The sequence below is a fragment of the Triticum dicoccoides genome, chromosome 6A (genome assembly GCF_002162155.2).
Source record: "Triticum dicoccoides isolate Atlit2015 ecotype Zavitan chromosome 6A, WEW_v2.0, whole genome shotgun sequence".
NCBI lineage: Eukaryota > Viridiplantae > Streptophyta > Magnoliopsida > Poales > Poaceae > Triticum > Triticum dicoccoides.
Genome location: NC_041390.1, coordinates 220,290,155 through 220,307,710, shown reverse-complemented (window position 1 = coordinate 220,307,710; position 17,556 = coordinate 220,290,155). Strand labels below are relative to the sequence as shown.

Sequence of the window (17,556 nt, the reverse complement as noted above, 5' to 3'; positions counted from 1 at the left end):
CTTAGGGAAAAATGCGTGTTTTAAAAAAAAATTTGCATTTAGGCCCCGAGTAAAGTTCATTTTGTTCGACTCATTTTTAGGAGTCGGGGAAAGTTTACTGTATTAATTTTGGAGTTCGTTTAGATTTTTTTTATTTTGTCGCTCTGCGCGCGAGACCGTTTAAAAAAAAAAACTGCAGCGCCTTGGGCCAAAGGCCCAAGCTGCTAGCCGCCGGCCGGCCAAGGCCAAGGCCACCGCGCGCGCACGCACCAAGGGGGCCAGGGAGCCACTCCTTTTTCCTTGTCCTAGTAGGACTCTTTTCCTACTTCGTTTATTCCGTATCTAATCCTAGATCTATTCCTAATCCTAATCTATTTCTTGCCCCCTACCCCAAGCAAAAACCCTCCCCTCCCCAATATAAATACCCAAGCACCCCCCCTCTAAACCATCAAACCAACACCTCTCCTCTCCTCCGCCTCACCACCGCGCCACCCAACGCCGCGCCGCCTCACCACCGCGCCACCCCACACCCAACGCCGCCGCCGCCTTACGCCGCCGCCGGAGCCCCTCGCTCTTCGAGGTACTAGCCCCGCGCCGCGTCACCTTTTCTTTTCTCGGATCGTTTTCTTCTAATCGTTCCGATTCTTTTCTTCTCTAAACCGTTCCGGTTTTCTAGATCAGTTTTTCGTTCGGATTTCTTCTCCGAAACCCTAGATCGGATTCGTTTTCTTCTCCGATTTAGTTGCCTTTTACCGTTCGCCGGACCGTTCGTCCTCACGAACGTGATCACCGGATTCTTCTAGGTTAATGAACGTCCGTTCGTTTAACCGTTCGTCGTTCTCTTTTCTCGTCGGATTTATTCCGCGATTCTTCCGATCGTGATTTCAGATCCGATCTTCTTTCTAGTCTATCTTCTTGCTCGTTTATCGGAATCAGGTGATTCAAATGCCTGGAGTTTCGCCTCGAAACCGCCATTCCGACTAACCAACTGAAACTAAGTTTTGTTACTGTAAAATTTTGACCTAGTTTCAACTTGCTAGAACCGAGTTGTTTTCTTTCGTCGTTTGACTTTCGATGCTTTATTTGATTCGATTCTTTTGCAACCAGGGTTCTTAAGTTGAACTCTCTGGTTAGATCTTTTATTCGAGATTTCCCTGTGCATTAGATGAGTACTTATTGTATGCTTGTTGTTTGTCTGCGATAGATTACCCGGATTGCGCCGCTTGTTACTTCGAAACCCTAGGACTCGCGGATCATCAGCAAGGCAAGTAACACTTGATCATATCTTTCCTACTACCCAGTTTTATTGCATTAGATCAAACCCTCAAACACTTGCATTGTTAGGATCTAATTAAATTGTGGGTTGGGAAGTAGAATTGAGGTAGTACCTATTACCTGTTACTTATGAAACCTTGGGAGTTACTTCTACGTTTGCTTATTATGCTATGCTATGCTAGTAGACGTGGATTGGGTGAGTGAATATCCATGACAGATGTGAGATTGTTAATTAATGGCTTATCTAAGGTGGCAACCTAAACACACATCTGGGTGGATTGAGGCACCTGATGTCTATCAGGACTTGCCTGTTTTTTTTTGGACCGCCACCCAGGCTCAAAGGGATCATAAGATCTTTCATGCTAGAAACTTCCGTGTGCAGCCACATGCTACTATGGGCTCTAGCATAGTTGACTAAGTTGTGCGAACTCTTACGGGGTGGACTAGCAGATGTAGGGGATGTAGGTGTACCGGTCTACCCCACATGTAAGGTGCTAGTGCTTCTGAAAGACTATGTCTCGGTCATCCGTTTCTCAAACACCATGTAGTGCGAGAAAACAAACGGAGGCGATCGAGTCATGTGGGGAAAAGTGCGCAAACCTCTACAGAGTAACAAACTAATCATGATTAGCCGTGTCCCCGGTTATGGACATTTTGAGTATCTAGTACTTGAATATCTTTGTGAATCTCAACATGTTACCTCTAATAAAAGCTATTGGGTTTTAATGAGTACTTTTAAATTGGGATTGAGGATGCTGTCAACCATTCTCAATGTTTAACAACCACCATGATAGTTAAACAAAATTATTCCTTTGATGTAGGGAAAAATTGGCTTTTCGCAAAACTGTAACCATAGAGCCTTACCACCAGCCATAATGCATGTAGTATAGGCTTATTGTTTCATTACTCTCTATGTGTTACATTGCCAGCATATTCCATGTGCTGACCCGTTTTCGGGCTGCAACGTTAATGTTGCAGACTTTTCAGACGACGATTGAGGTGCGTTTAGGTCGTGGTTCTATACTCAGTGATGCCGATGGAGTTGATGGACTCACTTATCTTCCAAGCTTTCCGCTGTTATCGTTATTAGATGGCCTTAAGCCATATTTATTATAATAAGTTCTTTTTGAGCCATCGATGTAATAAGAGTGTGATTGCAACTCTGCTATAAAACCTCGATGTACTGTGTGGTGTCAGCATTACTGATCCAGGGATGACACCGTAGCACAGTAGACGTGATCCATTCGGGTCAGGTCGCTACACTAGGCCTCTCATATATATCGGGGGTAGACACATGATGTAACCTATGCCAACATAATAGCACGGGCACGCGGGGGAGCCGGCGGCGTGTGCCGGCGCCCGGGCGGCCGGGGTGCGGTATTGTAGCGGTGTCATGGGGAGGAGCGCCCGTAGTCAGGCCCCGGGAATGTAGCCATGTCGGTGAACCTCATTAACAAATCTCGGTGTCGTGCTCGTGTGATTGCTTGGTCCTCGGATAATCGACGGTATGCCTCGGATTTATTCTAACAAGTGGTATCATGAGCAAGGTTCGACGAGGCAGTGGAGTTGATCTAGAGGAGAGGAAGAAAGTATCTATGAAATTCTGCGGGGCGATCGTTGAAGCAAAAGAAATCGGTGTGGCATCGTCGATGAGTTGGTGCAGGCACGATCTAGAGGCAGATGGATTCATGGTGATATAAATCTTTAAGGAAGCAGGCAGCGACGACAGTAGCTACGAGCTGATCGGATCGATCGGGACGCACACGTACAATGCCTATTCGGATGATCGGGTGCAGATTCTGGCTCAAGACGGCGGCACGTGTTCTAGTCGATTAGGTCTCGCCGAGGACGATCGTGATACGGAACGAAGCGCAAGGCAAACGTGCCTACGGGTCTAGCAGCGGAAGGCAACAGGGCGCTTAAGGCCCATGCGCGCGGGCGCAGAGCCCAATCGGAGCTGGCGCGAGGGCGTGCAGGGCAGAGTGCAGCAGGTGGTCGTGTGCAGCTGTAGCTACAAGTACGAGTTTGTTTGAAGAAAAGATCGGTTTCCACGCATGGCAGTGTGGTTGGACATGCAGTCGCTAGCTGTTATCAGATTGATTTGAAGTATGATTAAGAAAAGAAATAAGAAACTAGTCAGGAGGGTCACGTGGTGTTAGGTTGTGGAGTTGAATTTGCTGGTTGCTACACCTACACGAGAAGACTACCAGGAAGACTACGTTTGGGTTCTTTGCTTTGTACACTGGTTGGTAGCGATGTTGTTGTTCAACGGAGGCAGTCATACGGAAACTGAGAACAACGACGTGAGTATAAGGCTTGAAGAAGTCTGGAGTGCGTCGTGACAGGGATTATGCATACACAAGGCGTCAAGGCAATGCACGGAGATGTGCGGGCGGACACGACGCGGGGTGGAGCATGGTTGCAGTCGGATAATTTCGGCTGGGTCGGACTGGATTGTCTGATGGACTGACATGGGTGTTGGTCAAAGCAGAAGACGGCGGTGATTTCAGCGACGACGACACAGGAGCGTGATGCTGATGGTGGCCGACTTCTGGGGCGTGGAAACACGTGGTGCAGGTCTGAGGGCTTGTGCGGCTTCGACAGACTATGGCGCAGGGTTGATTCAATGTTGTGTACACATGAGAGCTTGAAGTCGACAAGGCGCGGGGTAGCATGGCGCAGCTACATGGAGTCATGTTGAAGGTGGAGTTGGAGTTTGACGGAAGACTTCACTCTGTGCTGATGGAGGGGCTACGGTGTAAGATATCGGAGAATCGAAGCCTATTTCAGCGGGATAGCGAGAGACACGTGGATCGGACTGGGTACCAGTGGTCTGGTGGAGACGTGATACTCGGCATCGGTCGGTGATGATCGATGGTTCTCTGCAGTGGGGGTTGAGGCAGTGGGGGCTTGCTACCCGGGAAACTCGACCAGGACAGCAGAGGCTCGACGCGGTAATAGCGGCGAGGCGTGCGGTAAGCACGGGACACAGCGACATACCAAGGCACTGGTGGTCAGACATGTGGTCAGACAAAGTGTGCAAGGGTGCTGAAGCAATGTTGACGAGTACTAGACTCAAGTTGGTGACTAGGTCTATTGGTGCTAGTTGATGGACAAGAGTTGACCGTGAAGAATCTGAGAAAGTGGCGCAAAGTCTAAAATTGTCAAAAACTGAGAGAGTACATGGCTGTATATTCTGTGGTGTTCAGTGCACATGGCAAAGTGCGGGCGACAAGTACAGAAGGAGGCGGAGTGCTATAGCTGTGGGACATGTCAGAGACTATCCGGAAAAAGGATGAGACAACTGTGAATTTGACTCAGGATGACACAGGGCGACGGTGAAATTCCTTCAAGTTTTAGACAGACGGTCAAGAAAGAGCGGTGATGTTGAGTTCAGGTAACTCTTATTTGTGGCGTTTAATACGTGAGTTGTTCATTTTCACGCAGACAGTGGTCGGTGTGTGATGGTGTTGAACGAATTCTTCGGAAGTTGGGAGCACAAAGTAGAGTATTGAGAAACTTAATTTTGCTCGAGTATTGACTGTGAAGAAGACGAGAAGGGACTACGGTTGCAGGTGGAGTCATATGAAGTCTGGGAGTTGCAGCGGTGCTCATGGCGTATCTCAAGTCCAATGTACATGGAGGTTCGACGCACGGACGAATTCAAGGTGGTAGAGAATATTCGCCAAGGTGGAGTTTGTTAGAATTATGTCGAATATTATTGTACAAGGTAGGTTATAGTTGGACTTGGTTTTGGACCGTGTGTAGACGGGGTAGGAGTTGTGTCCTAATAGGACACCTGTATCCTAGGCCTCTCATATATATCGGGGGTAGACACACGATGTAACCTATGCCAACATAATAGCACGGGCACGCGGGGGAGCCGGCGGCGTGTGCCGGCGCCCGGGCGGCCGGGGTGCGATATTGTAGTGGTGTCATGGGGAGGAGCGCCCATAGTCAGGCCCCGGGGATGTAGCCATGTCGGTGAACCTCGTTAACAAATCTCGGTGTCGTGCTCGTGTGATTGCTTGGTCCTCGGATGATCGACGATATGCCTCGAATTTATTCTAACAGAAGACTTCCGTATTTTGCGAGGACTTAGATTGAAGACTCGGAACACTCACACACATTAACAATCGTAGGGAAGTTGTTGAGGGTTAACACTAAGTGTTGTATTAGAAAATTCACAACTCTCAACACACCTGACACACATGAACAAAGATCTCATGGAGTTATCATTAAGATTTAAGTTCATACGCTCCAGGTCCCCTGATGGTTACTTTACTTTGGAAGATGGAAAATATATCAAAAATATCGATAACAATCATCTCAATTCTGAACCACAATACTGTTGGGCCAAAGATGAAAAATTTCATGAACTGTGACACTGACTACAAACAACGTTGATCAGAAATGTAACCAATAGCCACATGACACTGACAAAACTTGCCACTTGAGTGAAGTGTGATACCTGATTATAAATAATTGGTCAGAAATATAATCATGATCTACATTAGACTGCAAATCGTTTTGTTATTAACTCCGACAATATGAAAGTGATTGACACAATGAATAATGGAGGACATTCCATAGGAGCGACGACGACAGTGTTCGATGATTGTTTTTTTATTGTGTGTGATTTCCCTCTTACTAGTTTTGAACATTGTAATAGGAAAGCAAATAAGGTTACTCACAAACTTGCTAGGTTAGCGAAATTTTCTGTAATAAGGGATTGGTTTGAGGAGCCTATGTTTGAAATTGTATCTTTTCTTATTGATGATGTAACTATTATTTCCAATTAATTAAGTTGACGTTTTATTAAAAATGATCTACATTAGACTGGGAAGCTTCAGACTTTAGCATTCATGTGTGCTCCATAATATTAACAAGGGAATAATTACACATTATCATGATAAAATGAGTCAGTACATTCATGTGATTTTCATTCACCTAGCATTCTAGTGTAATCACTGATTCTCCAAATAAAACTACTCGCGGCGAATAACATATGTGCAGTGTCATGCATCACTTCATGCATCACATATGTCATTGCCATTCTCCTACTCCAAAAATTAATACATTGCCGTTCGAGTGTTAGAAAAGTGAGTATGATATCCCATTTTTAATGAGACATTCCACCCCCCCTCCCCCCCCCCCTCCTCAAAATGTGGTAAACTTGATCACAATTTTGACGAGGTCTCATTATTCACTTCTCTTATGTCTTAAGAGTGCCATATCACATATCATTATCACAAACAATCCATTCATCGAGGACATAAATTTCTGCACCACATGGTAAGGCTAACATCAAATGATCGCATCATAATGAACAAAAGAAAAAAATATGAATAAACAAAATGTCTTCTAATGCTTTATTCTTTATTGTCCTCATAGTAAAATCCTCAAAGCCCATCAATGATTAAGACATCTTGAGACCAAGTACTCCTTGCATATACCACCACAATACTTTAACATAATGGCTCAACATTATTAGACCATGCAGTGCGGTGCAAAGAACCGAACCGCACAGGCACTAACATTTTCCTTAAGGTAACATCAACCCATTAGTGATGATCACATCATTAAGAAATGTCATAATCATAACATCAACATAAAATTCATGCTCAGATAAAAATCTCTGAACAAAAATATTCCAAAATATAAGAAGTGACACATAGTTATGCTAAAAAAATAATATAATCTCATACACTCATAATTCAACACTAAAATATGATAAAGAGAGATTATCACCAAGGGAATACCGTATAAATGACATCATAATTTCATAGCATTATTTCCCCTTAAATTTCGGGCATTTTCCAATTCAAACAATGCATTATTTGAAATTTTCAAATTCCATAAAATGCAAAAAATAAAAGAAATAACTCATCATACATATGGGCCACATCATTCCTAGATGAGACCAGAACAAAACTCCCGAACAGGGGAAACCCTAGCTTATTTCTTTCCTGCCCCCGATTTCTTCACTCCCGCAATGAGAGAGGCGACCGCACGACGGCGCCAGCCGTCCTGGTTCCATGACGACCGGTGACTGTGTTCGTCAGAGCAGCGTGCAGCGGACCAAGTCCAGCGCGCTCCTCCGTCGAGCATGGCTGCCGGCGTCGACTTCAAGGTGTTCGGCGCCGAGACCGGGAAGGCGAATACCGGCGCCTGAGCTTTAGGGGTTAACGACGATGTGCGCGGCACGAAGGCCAATCAGTGTTCGCGTCCGTAAGGGCGGCGTCGCCGGCTAGTTCCTTTCCACGCGCCGTCCTGTTAAACGACGCCGCGCGGCGTTAGTGCCGGCGCACGATGGCGCCCGTTGCGGGTCCGATGCGGCGTCAACAGGCGAGCCCCCAAATCCTCCCTTTTCCAAAGATTTCGTGATTGGGGATATCATTTCTAGGGCTTACAATTTGGGGAAATTTTCTAGGGTTACATTGGGTTTCGGAATTGGGGAAAAATGGAGTAATTAGACCCCATCATTACCCTATCTAATTAGCTCTAACCCGTAGTAAAATATGCCATAACCGAAAGCAATAATTCGAGAAGTTTAGACCTTGAGATAACCTAAAAGACTAGTCACAGTGGGGAGTAACTTAGAGTAGTAACATGCATATGTTACTAGTCTATGTTACTACCTTCACAGTGAGTAATAACATATGTGCCGTGTCATGCATCACTTCATTTATTATGTTGTAGACTCATCTTTCTTTTTTGCAGTTGGAAAGGGGTTTTATTAATCAAACAGGAACAAGCTCAACCTTACAGAGTTCAGGAACAACATCCGGCCCCGACCCGAGCCACACCACTGTGCGGCCTTCAGTTCTACCCAAAACTGCTAAAAATGGCTAACACTATTTTGTTCCCTACGTACATGATCTAACTTAAACCTCCTTCCTTCATTCAGAAGCCTTTGAACCTAATCAACCAGCATAGAATAATGAGACCTGTCTTTCTCTGAAGCCTTGACCATGTTTAGCGCGATGAGACAGTCCATCTCCACATCTATCGGTTGTTGCATCCATTGCAGCGCGAGGTTAATTCCCTCCATGCAAGCTAGCAATTCGGCCACCAGGGGTTCTGCACACGCCCGCAATTCTCGACAAGAGGAGAAGATGATCTCGTCGATGCTGTTGCGGAGGATCATACCAGTCCCGGCCGTCCCTGTGTTGGCGCAGAAGGATCCATCCACATTCAGCTTAGTACATCCTTCAGCCGGTGGAGTCCCTCTAGGTGCAGGCACACTAGTAGGTCCTGTCGGCGCATGCACTATTGGTGTCCGAGACCCCACCACGTCCACCACTTGTTTGCCTTTCACCGGATCAGTGGTCGGGTTGTTCTGGATGCCCATAAGTGAGTCAACATAGCTTAGGAGGAATCTCTTCGAGGCTTCGACCGGGGATGCTGGCTTGTTGTGTGTCACTTCGTTAGGAACGCCGTAACATCATCATGAGCTCCATCCTCTCCGTGTCAGGGAGGTCACAGAGAGTTGGGGCGAGCCACTCCGTGCCCGTCCGATGGAAGTTCACTGCATTAGTAATTTGCCAGTGCTCCGCCATCGCTTGCCATAATGCCACCACCCTTGGGCATATGCAAAAAGCATGAAACGTGTCCTTCGGCTCCATTGCACAGAGCGGGCACTGGTCAAAAACCTCCAAACCGCGTCGTTTTTTATTAACCCAGGTGGGCAAGCAATCTGTAATCAAACACCAAATAAAGATGCGAACCTTGGGAGGAGCAGGGCACTTCCAAATAAAAGCCCAGACGGCTCGTCGCCCGTCCGGTGCCCTGCTCGCCGCGACTGGAGAAGATCGAAGATGATCCTCCGAAGCAAGTCGATAAGCACTCCGCACCAAGAATCTTCCATGCCGCTCCGGAGCCCACGCAAGAAGGTCCTCTCCCATGCGTGGTGATGTCCGTATCTTGGCTATCTCCTCTGCATCCACCGGGGAAAAATTGTCACGCAGAACGTCCATCCTCCATGCTCCGTGATTATCCAGCAGCTCAGACACTCTGCGTAGACGACACCGTCCTTGCGGAGTGATCGGTCTACCTCCCCCTGGACGCGGAATCCAATGGTCTCTCCATATTCTGATCAAGTTGCCATTCCCCACACGCCAAATCAGACCAGATTTTAAGAGTTACAACCCATATTCCACCGCCTGCCAGGTCGCCGATGCTCCCCTTGAGAATACAGTATCCTCCAAGTTCCCATTCGGGTAGTATCTCGCCTTCAGTACACGAGCACACAAGCTCTCCGGAATTATCAGTAGCCGCCATGCTTGACGAGCTAGCAGTGCCTGATTAAATAAGCGCAACTCCCGGAAACAAAGACCCCCTGGGTCTTTGGTTTTATCAAATGTTTCCATGCTCACCAATGCATTTTCCTCTTCCCCTTTTCCACGCCCCAGAAAAAATTCCGAATCATCCTCATAAGATCCTCGCAAGTGGAGGAAGGGAGTTTGAACACGCTCATTACATATGTTGGACTCGCTTGAGCAATCGATTTTATGAGTGTTTCCCTTCCACTTTGAGCCATCTGTGAGCCGTCCCACTCAATCATCCTTTTCATGTATTTTTGTTGCAGATTTTGGAACCTGCCCTTCGACATGAGGCCACTTGGAGTAGGTAGTCCCAAGTACTTCTCCTCAAGTCCTTGCTGATGTACCTCTAGTACTCGAACCACAGCATCACGATCATCTTCGTGACACTGTTCACCAAAAAGAATAGAGCACTTTTGCGGATTGATTAATTGTCCTATGGCTCGTGCATATTTTGCTAGTGCATCCTTGATGCTCAATGCCTCCTGTTCTGTGGCCCGAAAAAATAGCAGGGTGTCGTCTGCAAACAAAAGATGTGATATTCCTGGTGCCCGAGGACATACTCGCACCGGCGTTGCCCTTTGCTCAATAACACCCTGTTTTAGAATAGCAGCTAGACCGTCAGTCACAAAAAGGAATAAGAACGGGGAAAGAGGATCTCCCTGCCGAAGCCCGCGCGACGGTGCAAATGAATCTGAGAGGGCTCCATTCAGATTAACACAGTAACGAATCAAAGTGACACATGTCATGATCCACCTCACCCATCGGTTCGCAAAGCTCATCTTTTGCATCACTTGCTCCAGGAATCTCCAATCAACTCGGTCATACGCCTTGGAAAGGTCTAGCTTGTAAGCACAAAAACTCTTGTCCGGGTCTTTCTCTTGTTTGATATAATGCGTGCACTCGAAGGCGATGAAAGCATTGTCCGTGATGAGCCTTCCTGGGACGAACGCACTTTGCTCCTCTGAAATAATATCCCCCAGGATAGGCTGTAACCGGTTGACCAAACACTTCGCAATGATCTTGTACACCATATTGCAAAGGCTTATGGGACGAAACTCGGTTAACTTCTGTGGATTGTCCAACTTGGGGATCAACACAATAGTAGTATTGTTCACGCCCTCTGGCATAATACCAGAAGAGAAGCAATTTCGGACCGCCTCAATAATATCTTCCTTCACAGTAGCCCAATGGCGTTGGAAAGGAACCCGTCCGGCCCCGGAGCCTTCAAGGGCCCAATCTGAAACAGTGTGTCGCTTATCTCCTTGTTAGTGAAGGACTCGCAGAGTTTCTCATTCATCGCATCCGTGATCACATGGTTAAATAAACTCACCACTGTGTCCGGCACCAAACTAGTATCAGCCTCAAAAAGATTTTGAAAGTATGCCCTGGCCATACCTGACATAGCTGAATGTACTGTTTGGAGAACCCCATTATCATCTAGAAGTCCTTTGATCTTATTTTTACAAGCTCTCCAAACAGCTTTCGGTGAAAAAAATTTGTGTTTCGATCGCCATATTTCAACCATTCAAGTCTGGACCGCTGCATCCACATCATTTCTTCCTTGTACAGTAATTCATCCATCTGGTCTGATGCTTTGCGCAACTCACTTCGATCGGCATTCATGTTGTGCAACTCTTCTAATCTTGTTCTGGACTTTTCTATTTCTTTGGTAATATTACCTAGTGTCTTGTTACTCCATTGGTGCAAGGCCACCATGGTTGCTTTGAGGGCCTTGCTGACTGCCCCAGATCTCCCTTGGCGCCTGCATTTGACCACGCCTCCTGAACCACTTCGGCAAGCGCCGGCTCACGCTCCCACATCACCTCATAACGCCAGGATCTGCCCACCTGAACCTGAGTTTCTGGAGTACAACGGACAAGAATCGGGCAGTGATCAGACCTCGGCGACGTGAGGTGCACCACTGCTACTTCTGGAAATAAATCTCGCCAAGCATTGTCCGTAACCGCCCGATCTAAACGCACCTGCACATTAGCACGACCACTCCTTTTATTATCATAAGTATAAGGATAACCAGCGAAGCCCAAATCAACTAGCTGGCATGTTTCTAGGCAATCTCTAAACGCCCACATCTGGGTTTGTGGTCTTGCTGAAATGGACAAGCGTTCAAACTCCCACAGTGCCTTATTGAAGTCGCCAGTAATCAACCACGGTAAATCTAAAGTATTCCGCAGCCTACACAAACTTTCCCACATCAAGTGTCTGTTCTCCACCCTCGGTTCCCCATACACAAACGTGATGCGCCAAATAGGATCAGAAGGTGACAGACGAACAAACACATCAATCCATCTCTCATTAATATCTTGGACATCAACGTATATCGAATCATCCCAGTACAATGCTAAACCTCCACTTTTTCCTTGACTACTGATACCATCAAAACCACGGAGCCCTAACCGATTCCAAAGCCTGATCATTTTATTTTTTTGTTGCCTAGTCTCACATAAAAACACCATCCTTGTAGAGTCAATTCCCCAAGTCATTTTCTTGTTGCTCCCCTTGTATGCAACTGCTTGCCTTGCGTGCTTGTGGTCATTGTGTCCTGCGCCAGAAACGTCGCAACTAGTTTTTTGGACTGGGCGGTCGCCAGCACGTGCATGACCGGATACGCCTCCCGATGGTCTAGTAATTCCTCGGTTGCCGGCTTCGGGTGGGAAGCTCCCTCAGCGGATGCCCCTTGATCACCCCCACCGGCCATCGAGATCACCACAGGAGCCATCGAGATCACCATAGGTGTAACCGGCTTCACCGCCATTGAGTTTCCTGTCCATAGCTCGTCCTTGGGGGCCTGCGGCCGGCCGCGGTCCGGCGGCTCCTTCAATCTCAAATCGAACTGTGTTGCCATATGAGCCCTAGGGTCCATACTGTATGACCACGAAGCTCCAGCTTCCACGGTGGTTCGTGAATTCGTGACACCAGTAGGCTTTGAGTCCAGATACAACACACCATCATCCTTCCCAGATTGGTTTGACGTAGACTTGGCAGAAACCTTCTCGCGAGATCCGCTTCCGTGTTTCTCCGAGACACAGGCGGACGGAGCCGCAATAGGGCCACACTGCGATCCAAGGTCATAGATCGGAATGAGGCCAGCCAGCCCGGCGGCCGGACGGGTGAGCGATAGGGGCACGGCGGAGCGATCGCTCCGGAGTCGCCTAAACCTAGCGATCGCTTCGGAGTCGCCTAAATCTTTTCTTGTTATGTGTGATGTTATAGTAACTAACTATGTTATTACATGCCTCTTTTTTTTTATTAATTACATGCCACATCATCTATTTTACCTAGATAAATGTGATGTTACTACATATATTACTCTAACTGTGAGTAGTCTAAAGCAATTAACCGAGAACGTTAGACGTTGAGATAACTGAGGGCATTAACCAGATCATTCTCGTGCTGTGCGCCAGATGGAGCCACCACAACCAACTCCGAACGTGCCAGTTCCTCAATCATTGGCGGGGGTGGATCTGAGTGTTCCTCGGGATGGGAAAACATCACATGCTTTCATGTCAAAAAACTCAAATTTACATGTTTTAAAAAATTCTAAGAAAAAAATGCGAATGTTCACAAGACATATGTCCACTAGACCTGAAAAATTCAGGTTCAAATTCGAAATACACATTGTGAAATATAAAAGACAAATTCAGCATGAGTAGTCCCACAAAAAGACAAGAAAAATTGTCACTATTCATGTGTGGATTTATCTTTTTTTTTTGTTTCAAAATGAATATTTCGATTTTGGATTTAAAAGTTTTACGGATTGTAGGAACTTGTCTTGTGCACATTCATAAATTTTCTGACTTTTTTGCAACTTCAAAATTCGAGTTTTGAAGCATGACATCACGGTTCGCTCCCTGGGATGGTGGTTTCTGACGCGGGAATGGGATGGGTTATGCACCGTCTGACGTAGACGTAGAGACTGAGAGCAGAACGCCTAAGGAGGCATGCTCGCAAGACTGGAATACCTTTTCACCGAGGAATGCTCTCAAGTAATACCCGGATTAGATAGACCCAACGCGTCGATGATCCTCTTAGCCATCTCTCCGCTTAAACGAGTCGTGGTTAGAGCTAAAGAGGCATGTTGCGGTGTATCACACATTCACACCCCTCATCTCTCCGCTTAAACGAGTCGTAGTTACAGCTAATGAGGCATGTTGCGGTGTATCGCACATTCACACCCCTCGCACGAAGGTTAAATTGCAGCCTCCTGGTCCCGGGGCTTCTCGTACTACTCCTTCCTAAGGCAGAGATGTTCTTCGCTATGGCAATGGCAGCGATGGAGCACCACAGCGCTCTCCACTACCCCGCCGCGGTCAGCTTTGCCTCGGCGTTCCCTCCCTGTCTCGATTGCCCTGCAAAGATGTCGGTGTTCGTGCTCGTCTCGGTTCTGCTCTTCGTCCTGGGGTGGATCGGGGGATACGCGCATCATGCGGGCCGCCTGCGTTGTTCGCGCAGGAAGCGAAGGGTAAGAGCATCTCCAGCCGTTGAGCCCGTCAGGAGGCATTTTTTTCGCCCCTTGGAGGGCTGCCGGTGAAACTTTTGGCCTGGGGATGAAAAATTTTCCAGCCGTGTCCACCCCCAAGCGTGATACGTCGTTTGGCGCCGCCGCCACCAACCGGCCTCCCGAACCCCAAGTCCAGCCCGTACGCGGGAACCACGGCGACCCCGCTGGATGACCGCGAACTTGGTGCGCCACCGGGCGAGGTCGTGGAGCTGCTCGCGCTTCGCTTCCGCGATGGCCTCCCTGACGGCCGCGAGCTCCGACCTGCTCAGCGAGGCCATGCAGAGCGCGACACAGTTTCCCGCGTAGGCGTCCGGCACCGGGGGCGACATGTAGGCGTGGCAGTCGGCCGTCGAGCACGGGATCTTGCTTCGGAGCAATCTGCATTGGTTCAGTGACATGGATTGGAAGCTTTGGCGAACAAATTGCATAGGATCACTTTGACATCCAGCGCTCACCCTGGGCAAGTTCGGGTCGATTTGCTGCAAGAACAGTCTGGCGATCTCTTCGTCGCCGTGGAACCATACCAGCCTCCGGTCATGCAACGGAGCCGACCCGGCGGGCACCCGGCCGACCTCAACACCGGCCGCTGCAGCCGCCCACATCTCCAAGAACCGCCAAATGCCGAGCCCGTCCGCCGCCGTATGGTGCACGGCCACCCCCAGTCAACCACAAGCCGTCCGAGCGCGCCCTGGTCGTGTTATGTCGCCTCCTCGACGAGCCACTCGAAATGGAGGTCCGTCTCGGCCTGGACGAACATGCCGCCGCCGCAGGGCCGATTCCATCCGCGTCCAGCTTCGCCCGTCCGCCGGGTCGCCGCGAGCCGTCCTCCACATCCGCCGTCCGCACCAACTCGGCCACCGGCTCCGGCTCCGCCGTCTGCCTCTGGCTTCGCCCCGCTCCGCCCAGCGTCCGGCCTCCTCACCAGTTGGCCCGGCCGACTCCTTTCCCGCGCGCCCACGGCCCCGCCTCGCCAGCTCCGGCCAGCGCCCGCCCCGGCATCCCCCGCCCCGGCCACGCACGGTGAGCTCCGCCCTCGCCCGTCCCAGCCACGCATGGCGAGCTCCGCCCTCGCCCGCCCGGAGTATGTAGAGGGTCGAAGTCGCCGGGGAGAGAGGGGGCGTGGGCCTGGAGAGGAAAGAGGGAGTCTGCTCTGTGCTCGCACGTGGGTGGGCCTGGAGAAGAGAAAGTAAGTTGGGGACACTGATCAGTGGGCCATTTGCATGCAAAAGGTAGTGCCGGTGTCCCCAGCTGCCTCGCAGGTTGTTGTGTAACACCCTCAATGCGATTATATCTCCCACGTGTCGAGGCACGACTTAGATGCATAATCGCATTGAAGGCATATGTCGCAAGTTAGGCAATCTTCACAACATCCCATGTAATATAGATAATAAAAGGGGAGATAACATAGTTGGCTTACACTCGCCACGTCAATCAAGTACATAAATAACATTACATCATCCAAACACTCATGACCCGACTACGACGCCAAAATAAAAGATAATCCAACATGCGACACGGTCCCGATCACCCCCAACTGGGCACCACTACTGATCATCAGGAAAGGAAACATAGTAACGTTGAGAGTCTTTGTCGAACTCCCACTTGAGCTCAAGCGCGTCTCCTGGAGCGGAATCATCAGGCCCTGCATCTGGTGTAATAGTAATTTGTGAGCCACAGGGACTCAGCAATCTCCCACCCTCGCGATCAAGACTATTTAGGCTTATAGGTAATGCAAGGTAAGTATATATGGATCTGCAGCAAGCGACTAGCAAATATGGTGGCTATCCTATACGCAAAAGAGAGCGAGAAGAGGAGGCAAAGCACGAGCGAGAAACTAGAGAACAACCTGCGCAAACATTACTCCAACACCGTGTCCACTTCCCGGACTCCGCCGAGAAGAGGCCATCACGGTAACACACTCAGTTGATTCATTTTAGTTAAGTTAAGGTTCAAGTTATCTACAACCGGACATTAACAAATTCCCATCTGCCCATAACCGCGGGCACAACTTTCGAAAGTTCAAATCCCTGCAGGGGAGTCCCAACTTAGCCCATGACAAGCTCTCACGGTCAACGAAGGAATAGACCTCCTCCCAAGACGTTCCGATCAGACTCGGTATCTCGGTTCTTCAAGACACTTCGACAGGTTAAAACAAGACCAGCAACACCGCCCGAATGTGCCGACAAATCCCGATAGGAGCTGCACATATCTCTTTCTCAGGGCACACTCAGATTGTCCTAGGTACGGGTAGGCCAGCCCAGAGTTGCCCCTGGTGGCCACCGGCAGCTGACAGGTGGACCAACACTCAGAGGAGCACTGGCCCGGAGGGGTTTAAAATAAGATGACCCTCGGGCTCCGGAAACCCAAGGGAAAAGAGGCTAGGTGGCAAATGGTAAAACTAAGGTTGGGCATTGCTGGAAAAGCTTTAATCAAGGCGAACTATCAAGGGGTTCCCATTATAACCCAACCGCGTAAGGAACGCAAAATCCGGGAACATAACACCGATATGACGGAAACTAGGGCGGCAAGAGTGGAACAAAACACTAGGCTAGATCCCGAGCCTTCCACCCTTTACCAAGTATATAGATGCATTAAGATAACATGGCAATATAATGATATCCCAACAAGTAAATAAATGTTCCAACAAGGAACGGCCTTCGATCTTCACCTGCAACTAGCAACGCTATAAGAGGGCCTGAGCAAAGCGGTAACATAGCCAATCAACGGTTTGCTAGGACATGGAGGGTTAGAGGTTTGACATGACAATTTGGGAGGCTTGAAAGCAAGTGGTAGGCATCGTAGCATTGGCATAGCAAAAGAGCGAGCAAACTTGCATAGCAAAGATAGTAGTGATTTTGAGGGTATGATCATCTTGCTTGCACAATTGTCAGAGTTGACTGGATCCTCGAAAGCAAACTCAACGGGCTCCTCGTTAGCGAACTCGTCTCCCGGCTCTACCCAAACAAGACAAACAAGCAACAAGGACACAATCAACCACGTGCAAGGATCAAACAAGATGATGCAAAGATGATATGCTATGCGGGATGCGATGCGGGATGCATATGCAAGATGTGACAGGAAATGCAAAACCTGGCCTCAACTTGGAAATCCAAGTGTGCCACTGGAAAGATTAGATGAAATCGCTTGAAAACAATATAAAGAACGCCGGAATCGGAGTTACGGTTTGGAAATGGCAAGCGATTCAAATATGACATCGATCTGCGATTTACAGTAAGTAGCCATCTAAATGCAATGAGATGAACAAGCTACAGCACCCAAACATGGCAACAAAATACATGCCAGGGATGCATACAAGATGCTTGACAACAGTCTAGCACTGAGCTACGGCCAATTCATCCATTAACAGGTTCAAACAAGCATGGCAAAAATGCATATGACAAACATATTTCAGACTTAGTGAAATTAATACTTGTCTGGAATTGCAGATCAGGTAGC

The 17,556-nt window shown here is 48.5% G+C and overlaps 1 protein-coding gene across 1 annotated transcript; it reads right to left on the bottom strand.

Annotated features, from left to right (window-relative positions):
* Positions 1–13,721: 13,721 nt before the first annotated feature.
* LOC119316509 lies at positions 13,722–14,667 on the bottom strand. Its single transcript, XM_037590833.1, has 2 exons — positions 14,556–14,667; positions 13,722–14,478 (listed from the first exon to the last, which is right to left on the bottom strand). Exons 1-2 carry the CDS (start codon positions 14,636–14,638, stop codon positions 14,022–14,024), a joined length of 540 nt encoding a protein of 179 aa, XP_037446730.1. The 5' UTR covers positions 14,639–14,667; the 3' UTR covers positions 13,722–14,021.
* Between the last annotated feature and the right edge of the window lie 2,889 nt (positions 14,668–17,556).

Coding starts and splice junctions, on each gene's coding strand:
- LOC119316509 (XM_037590833.1), bottom strand. CDS start 14,638: ATGACCGGAGGCTGGTATGGTTCCACGGCGACGAAGAGATCGCCAGAC. Junction 14,479..14,555: donor TCGACCCGAACTTGCCCAGG/GTGAGCGCTGGA, acceptor GAACCAATGCAG/ATTGCTCCGAAGCAAGATCC.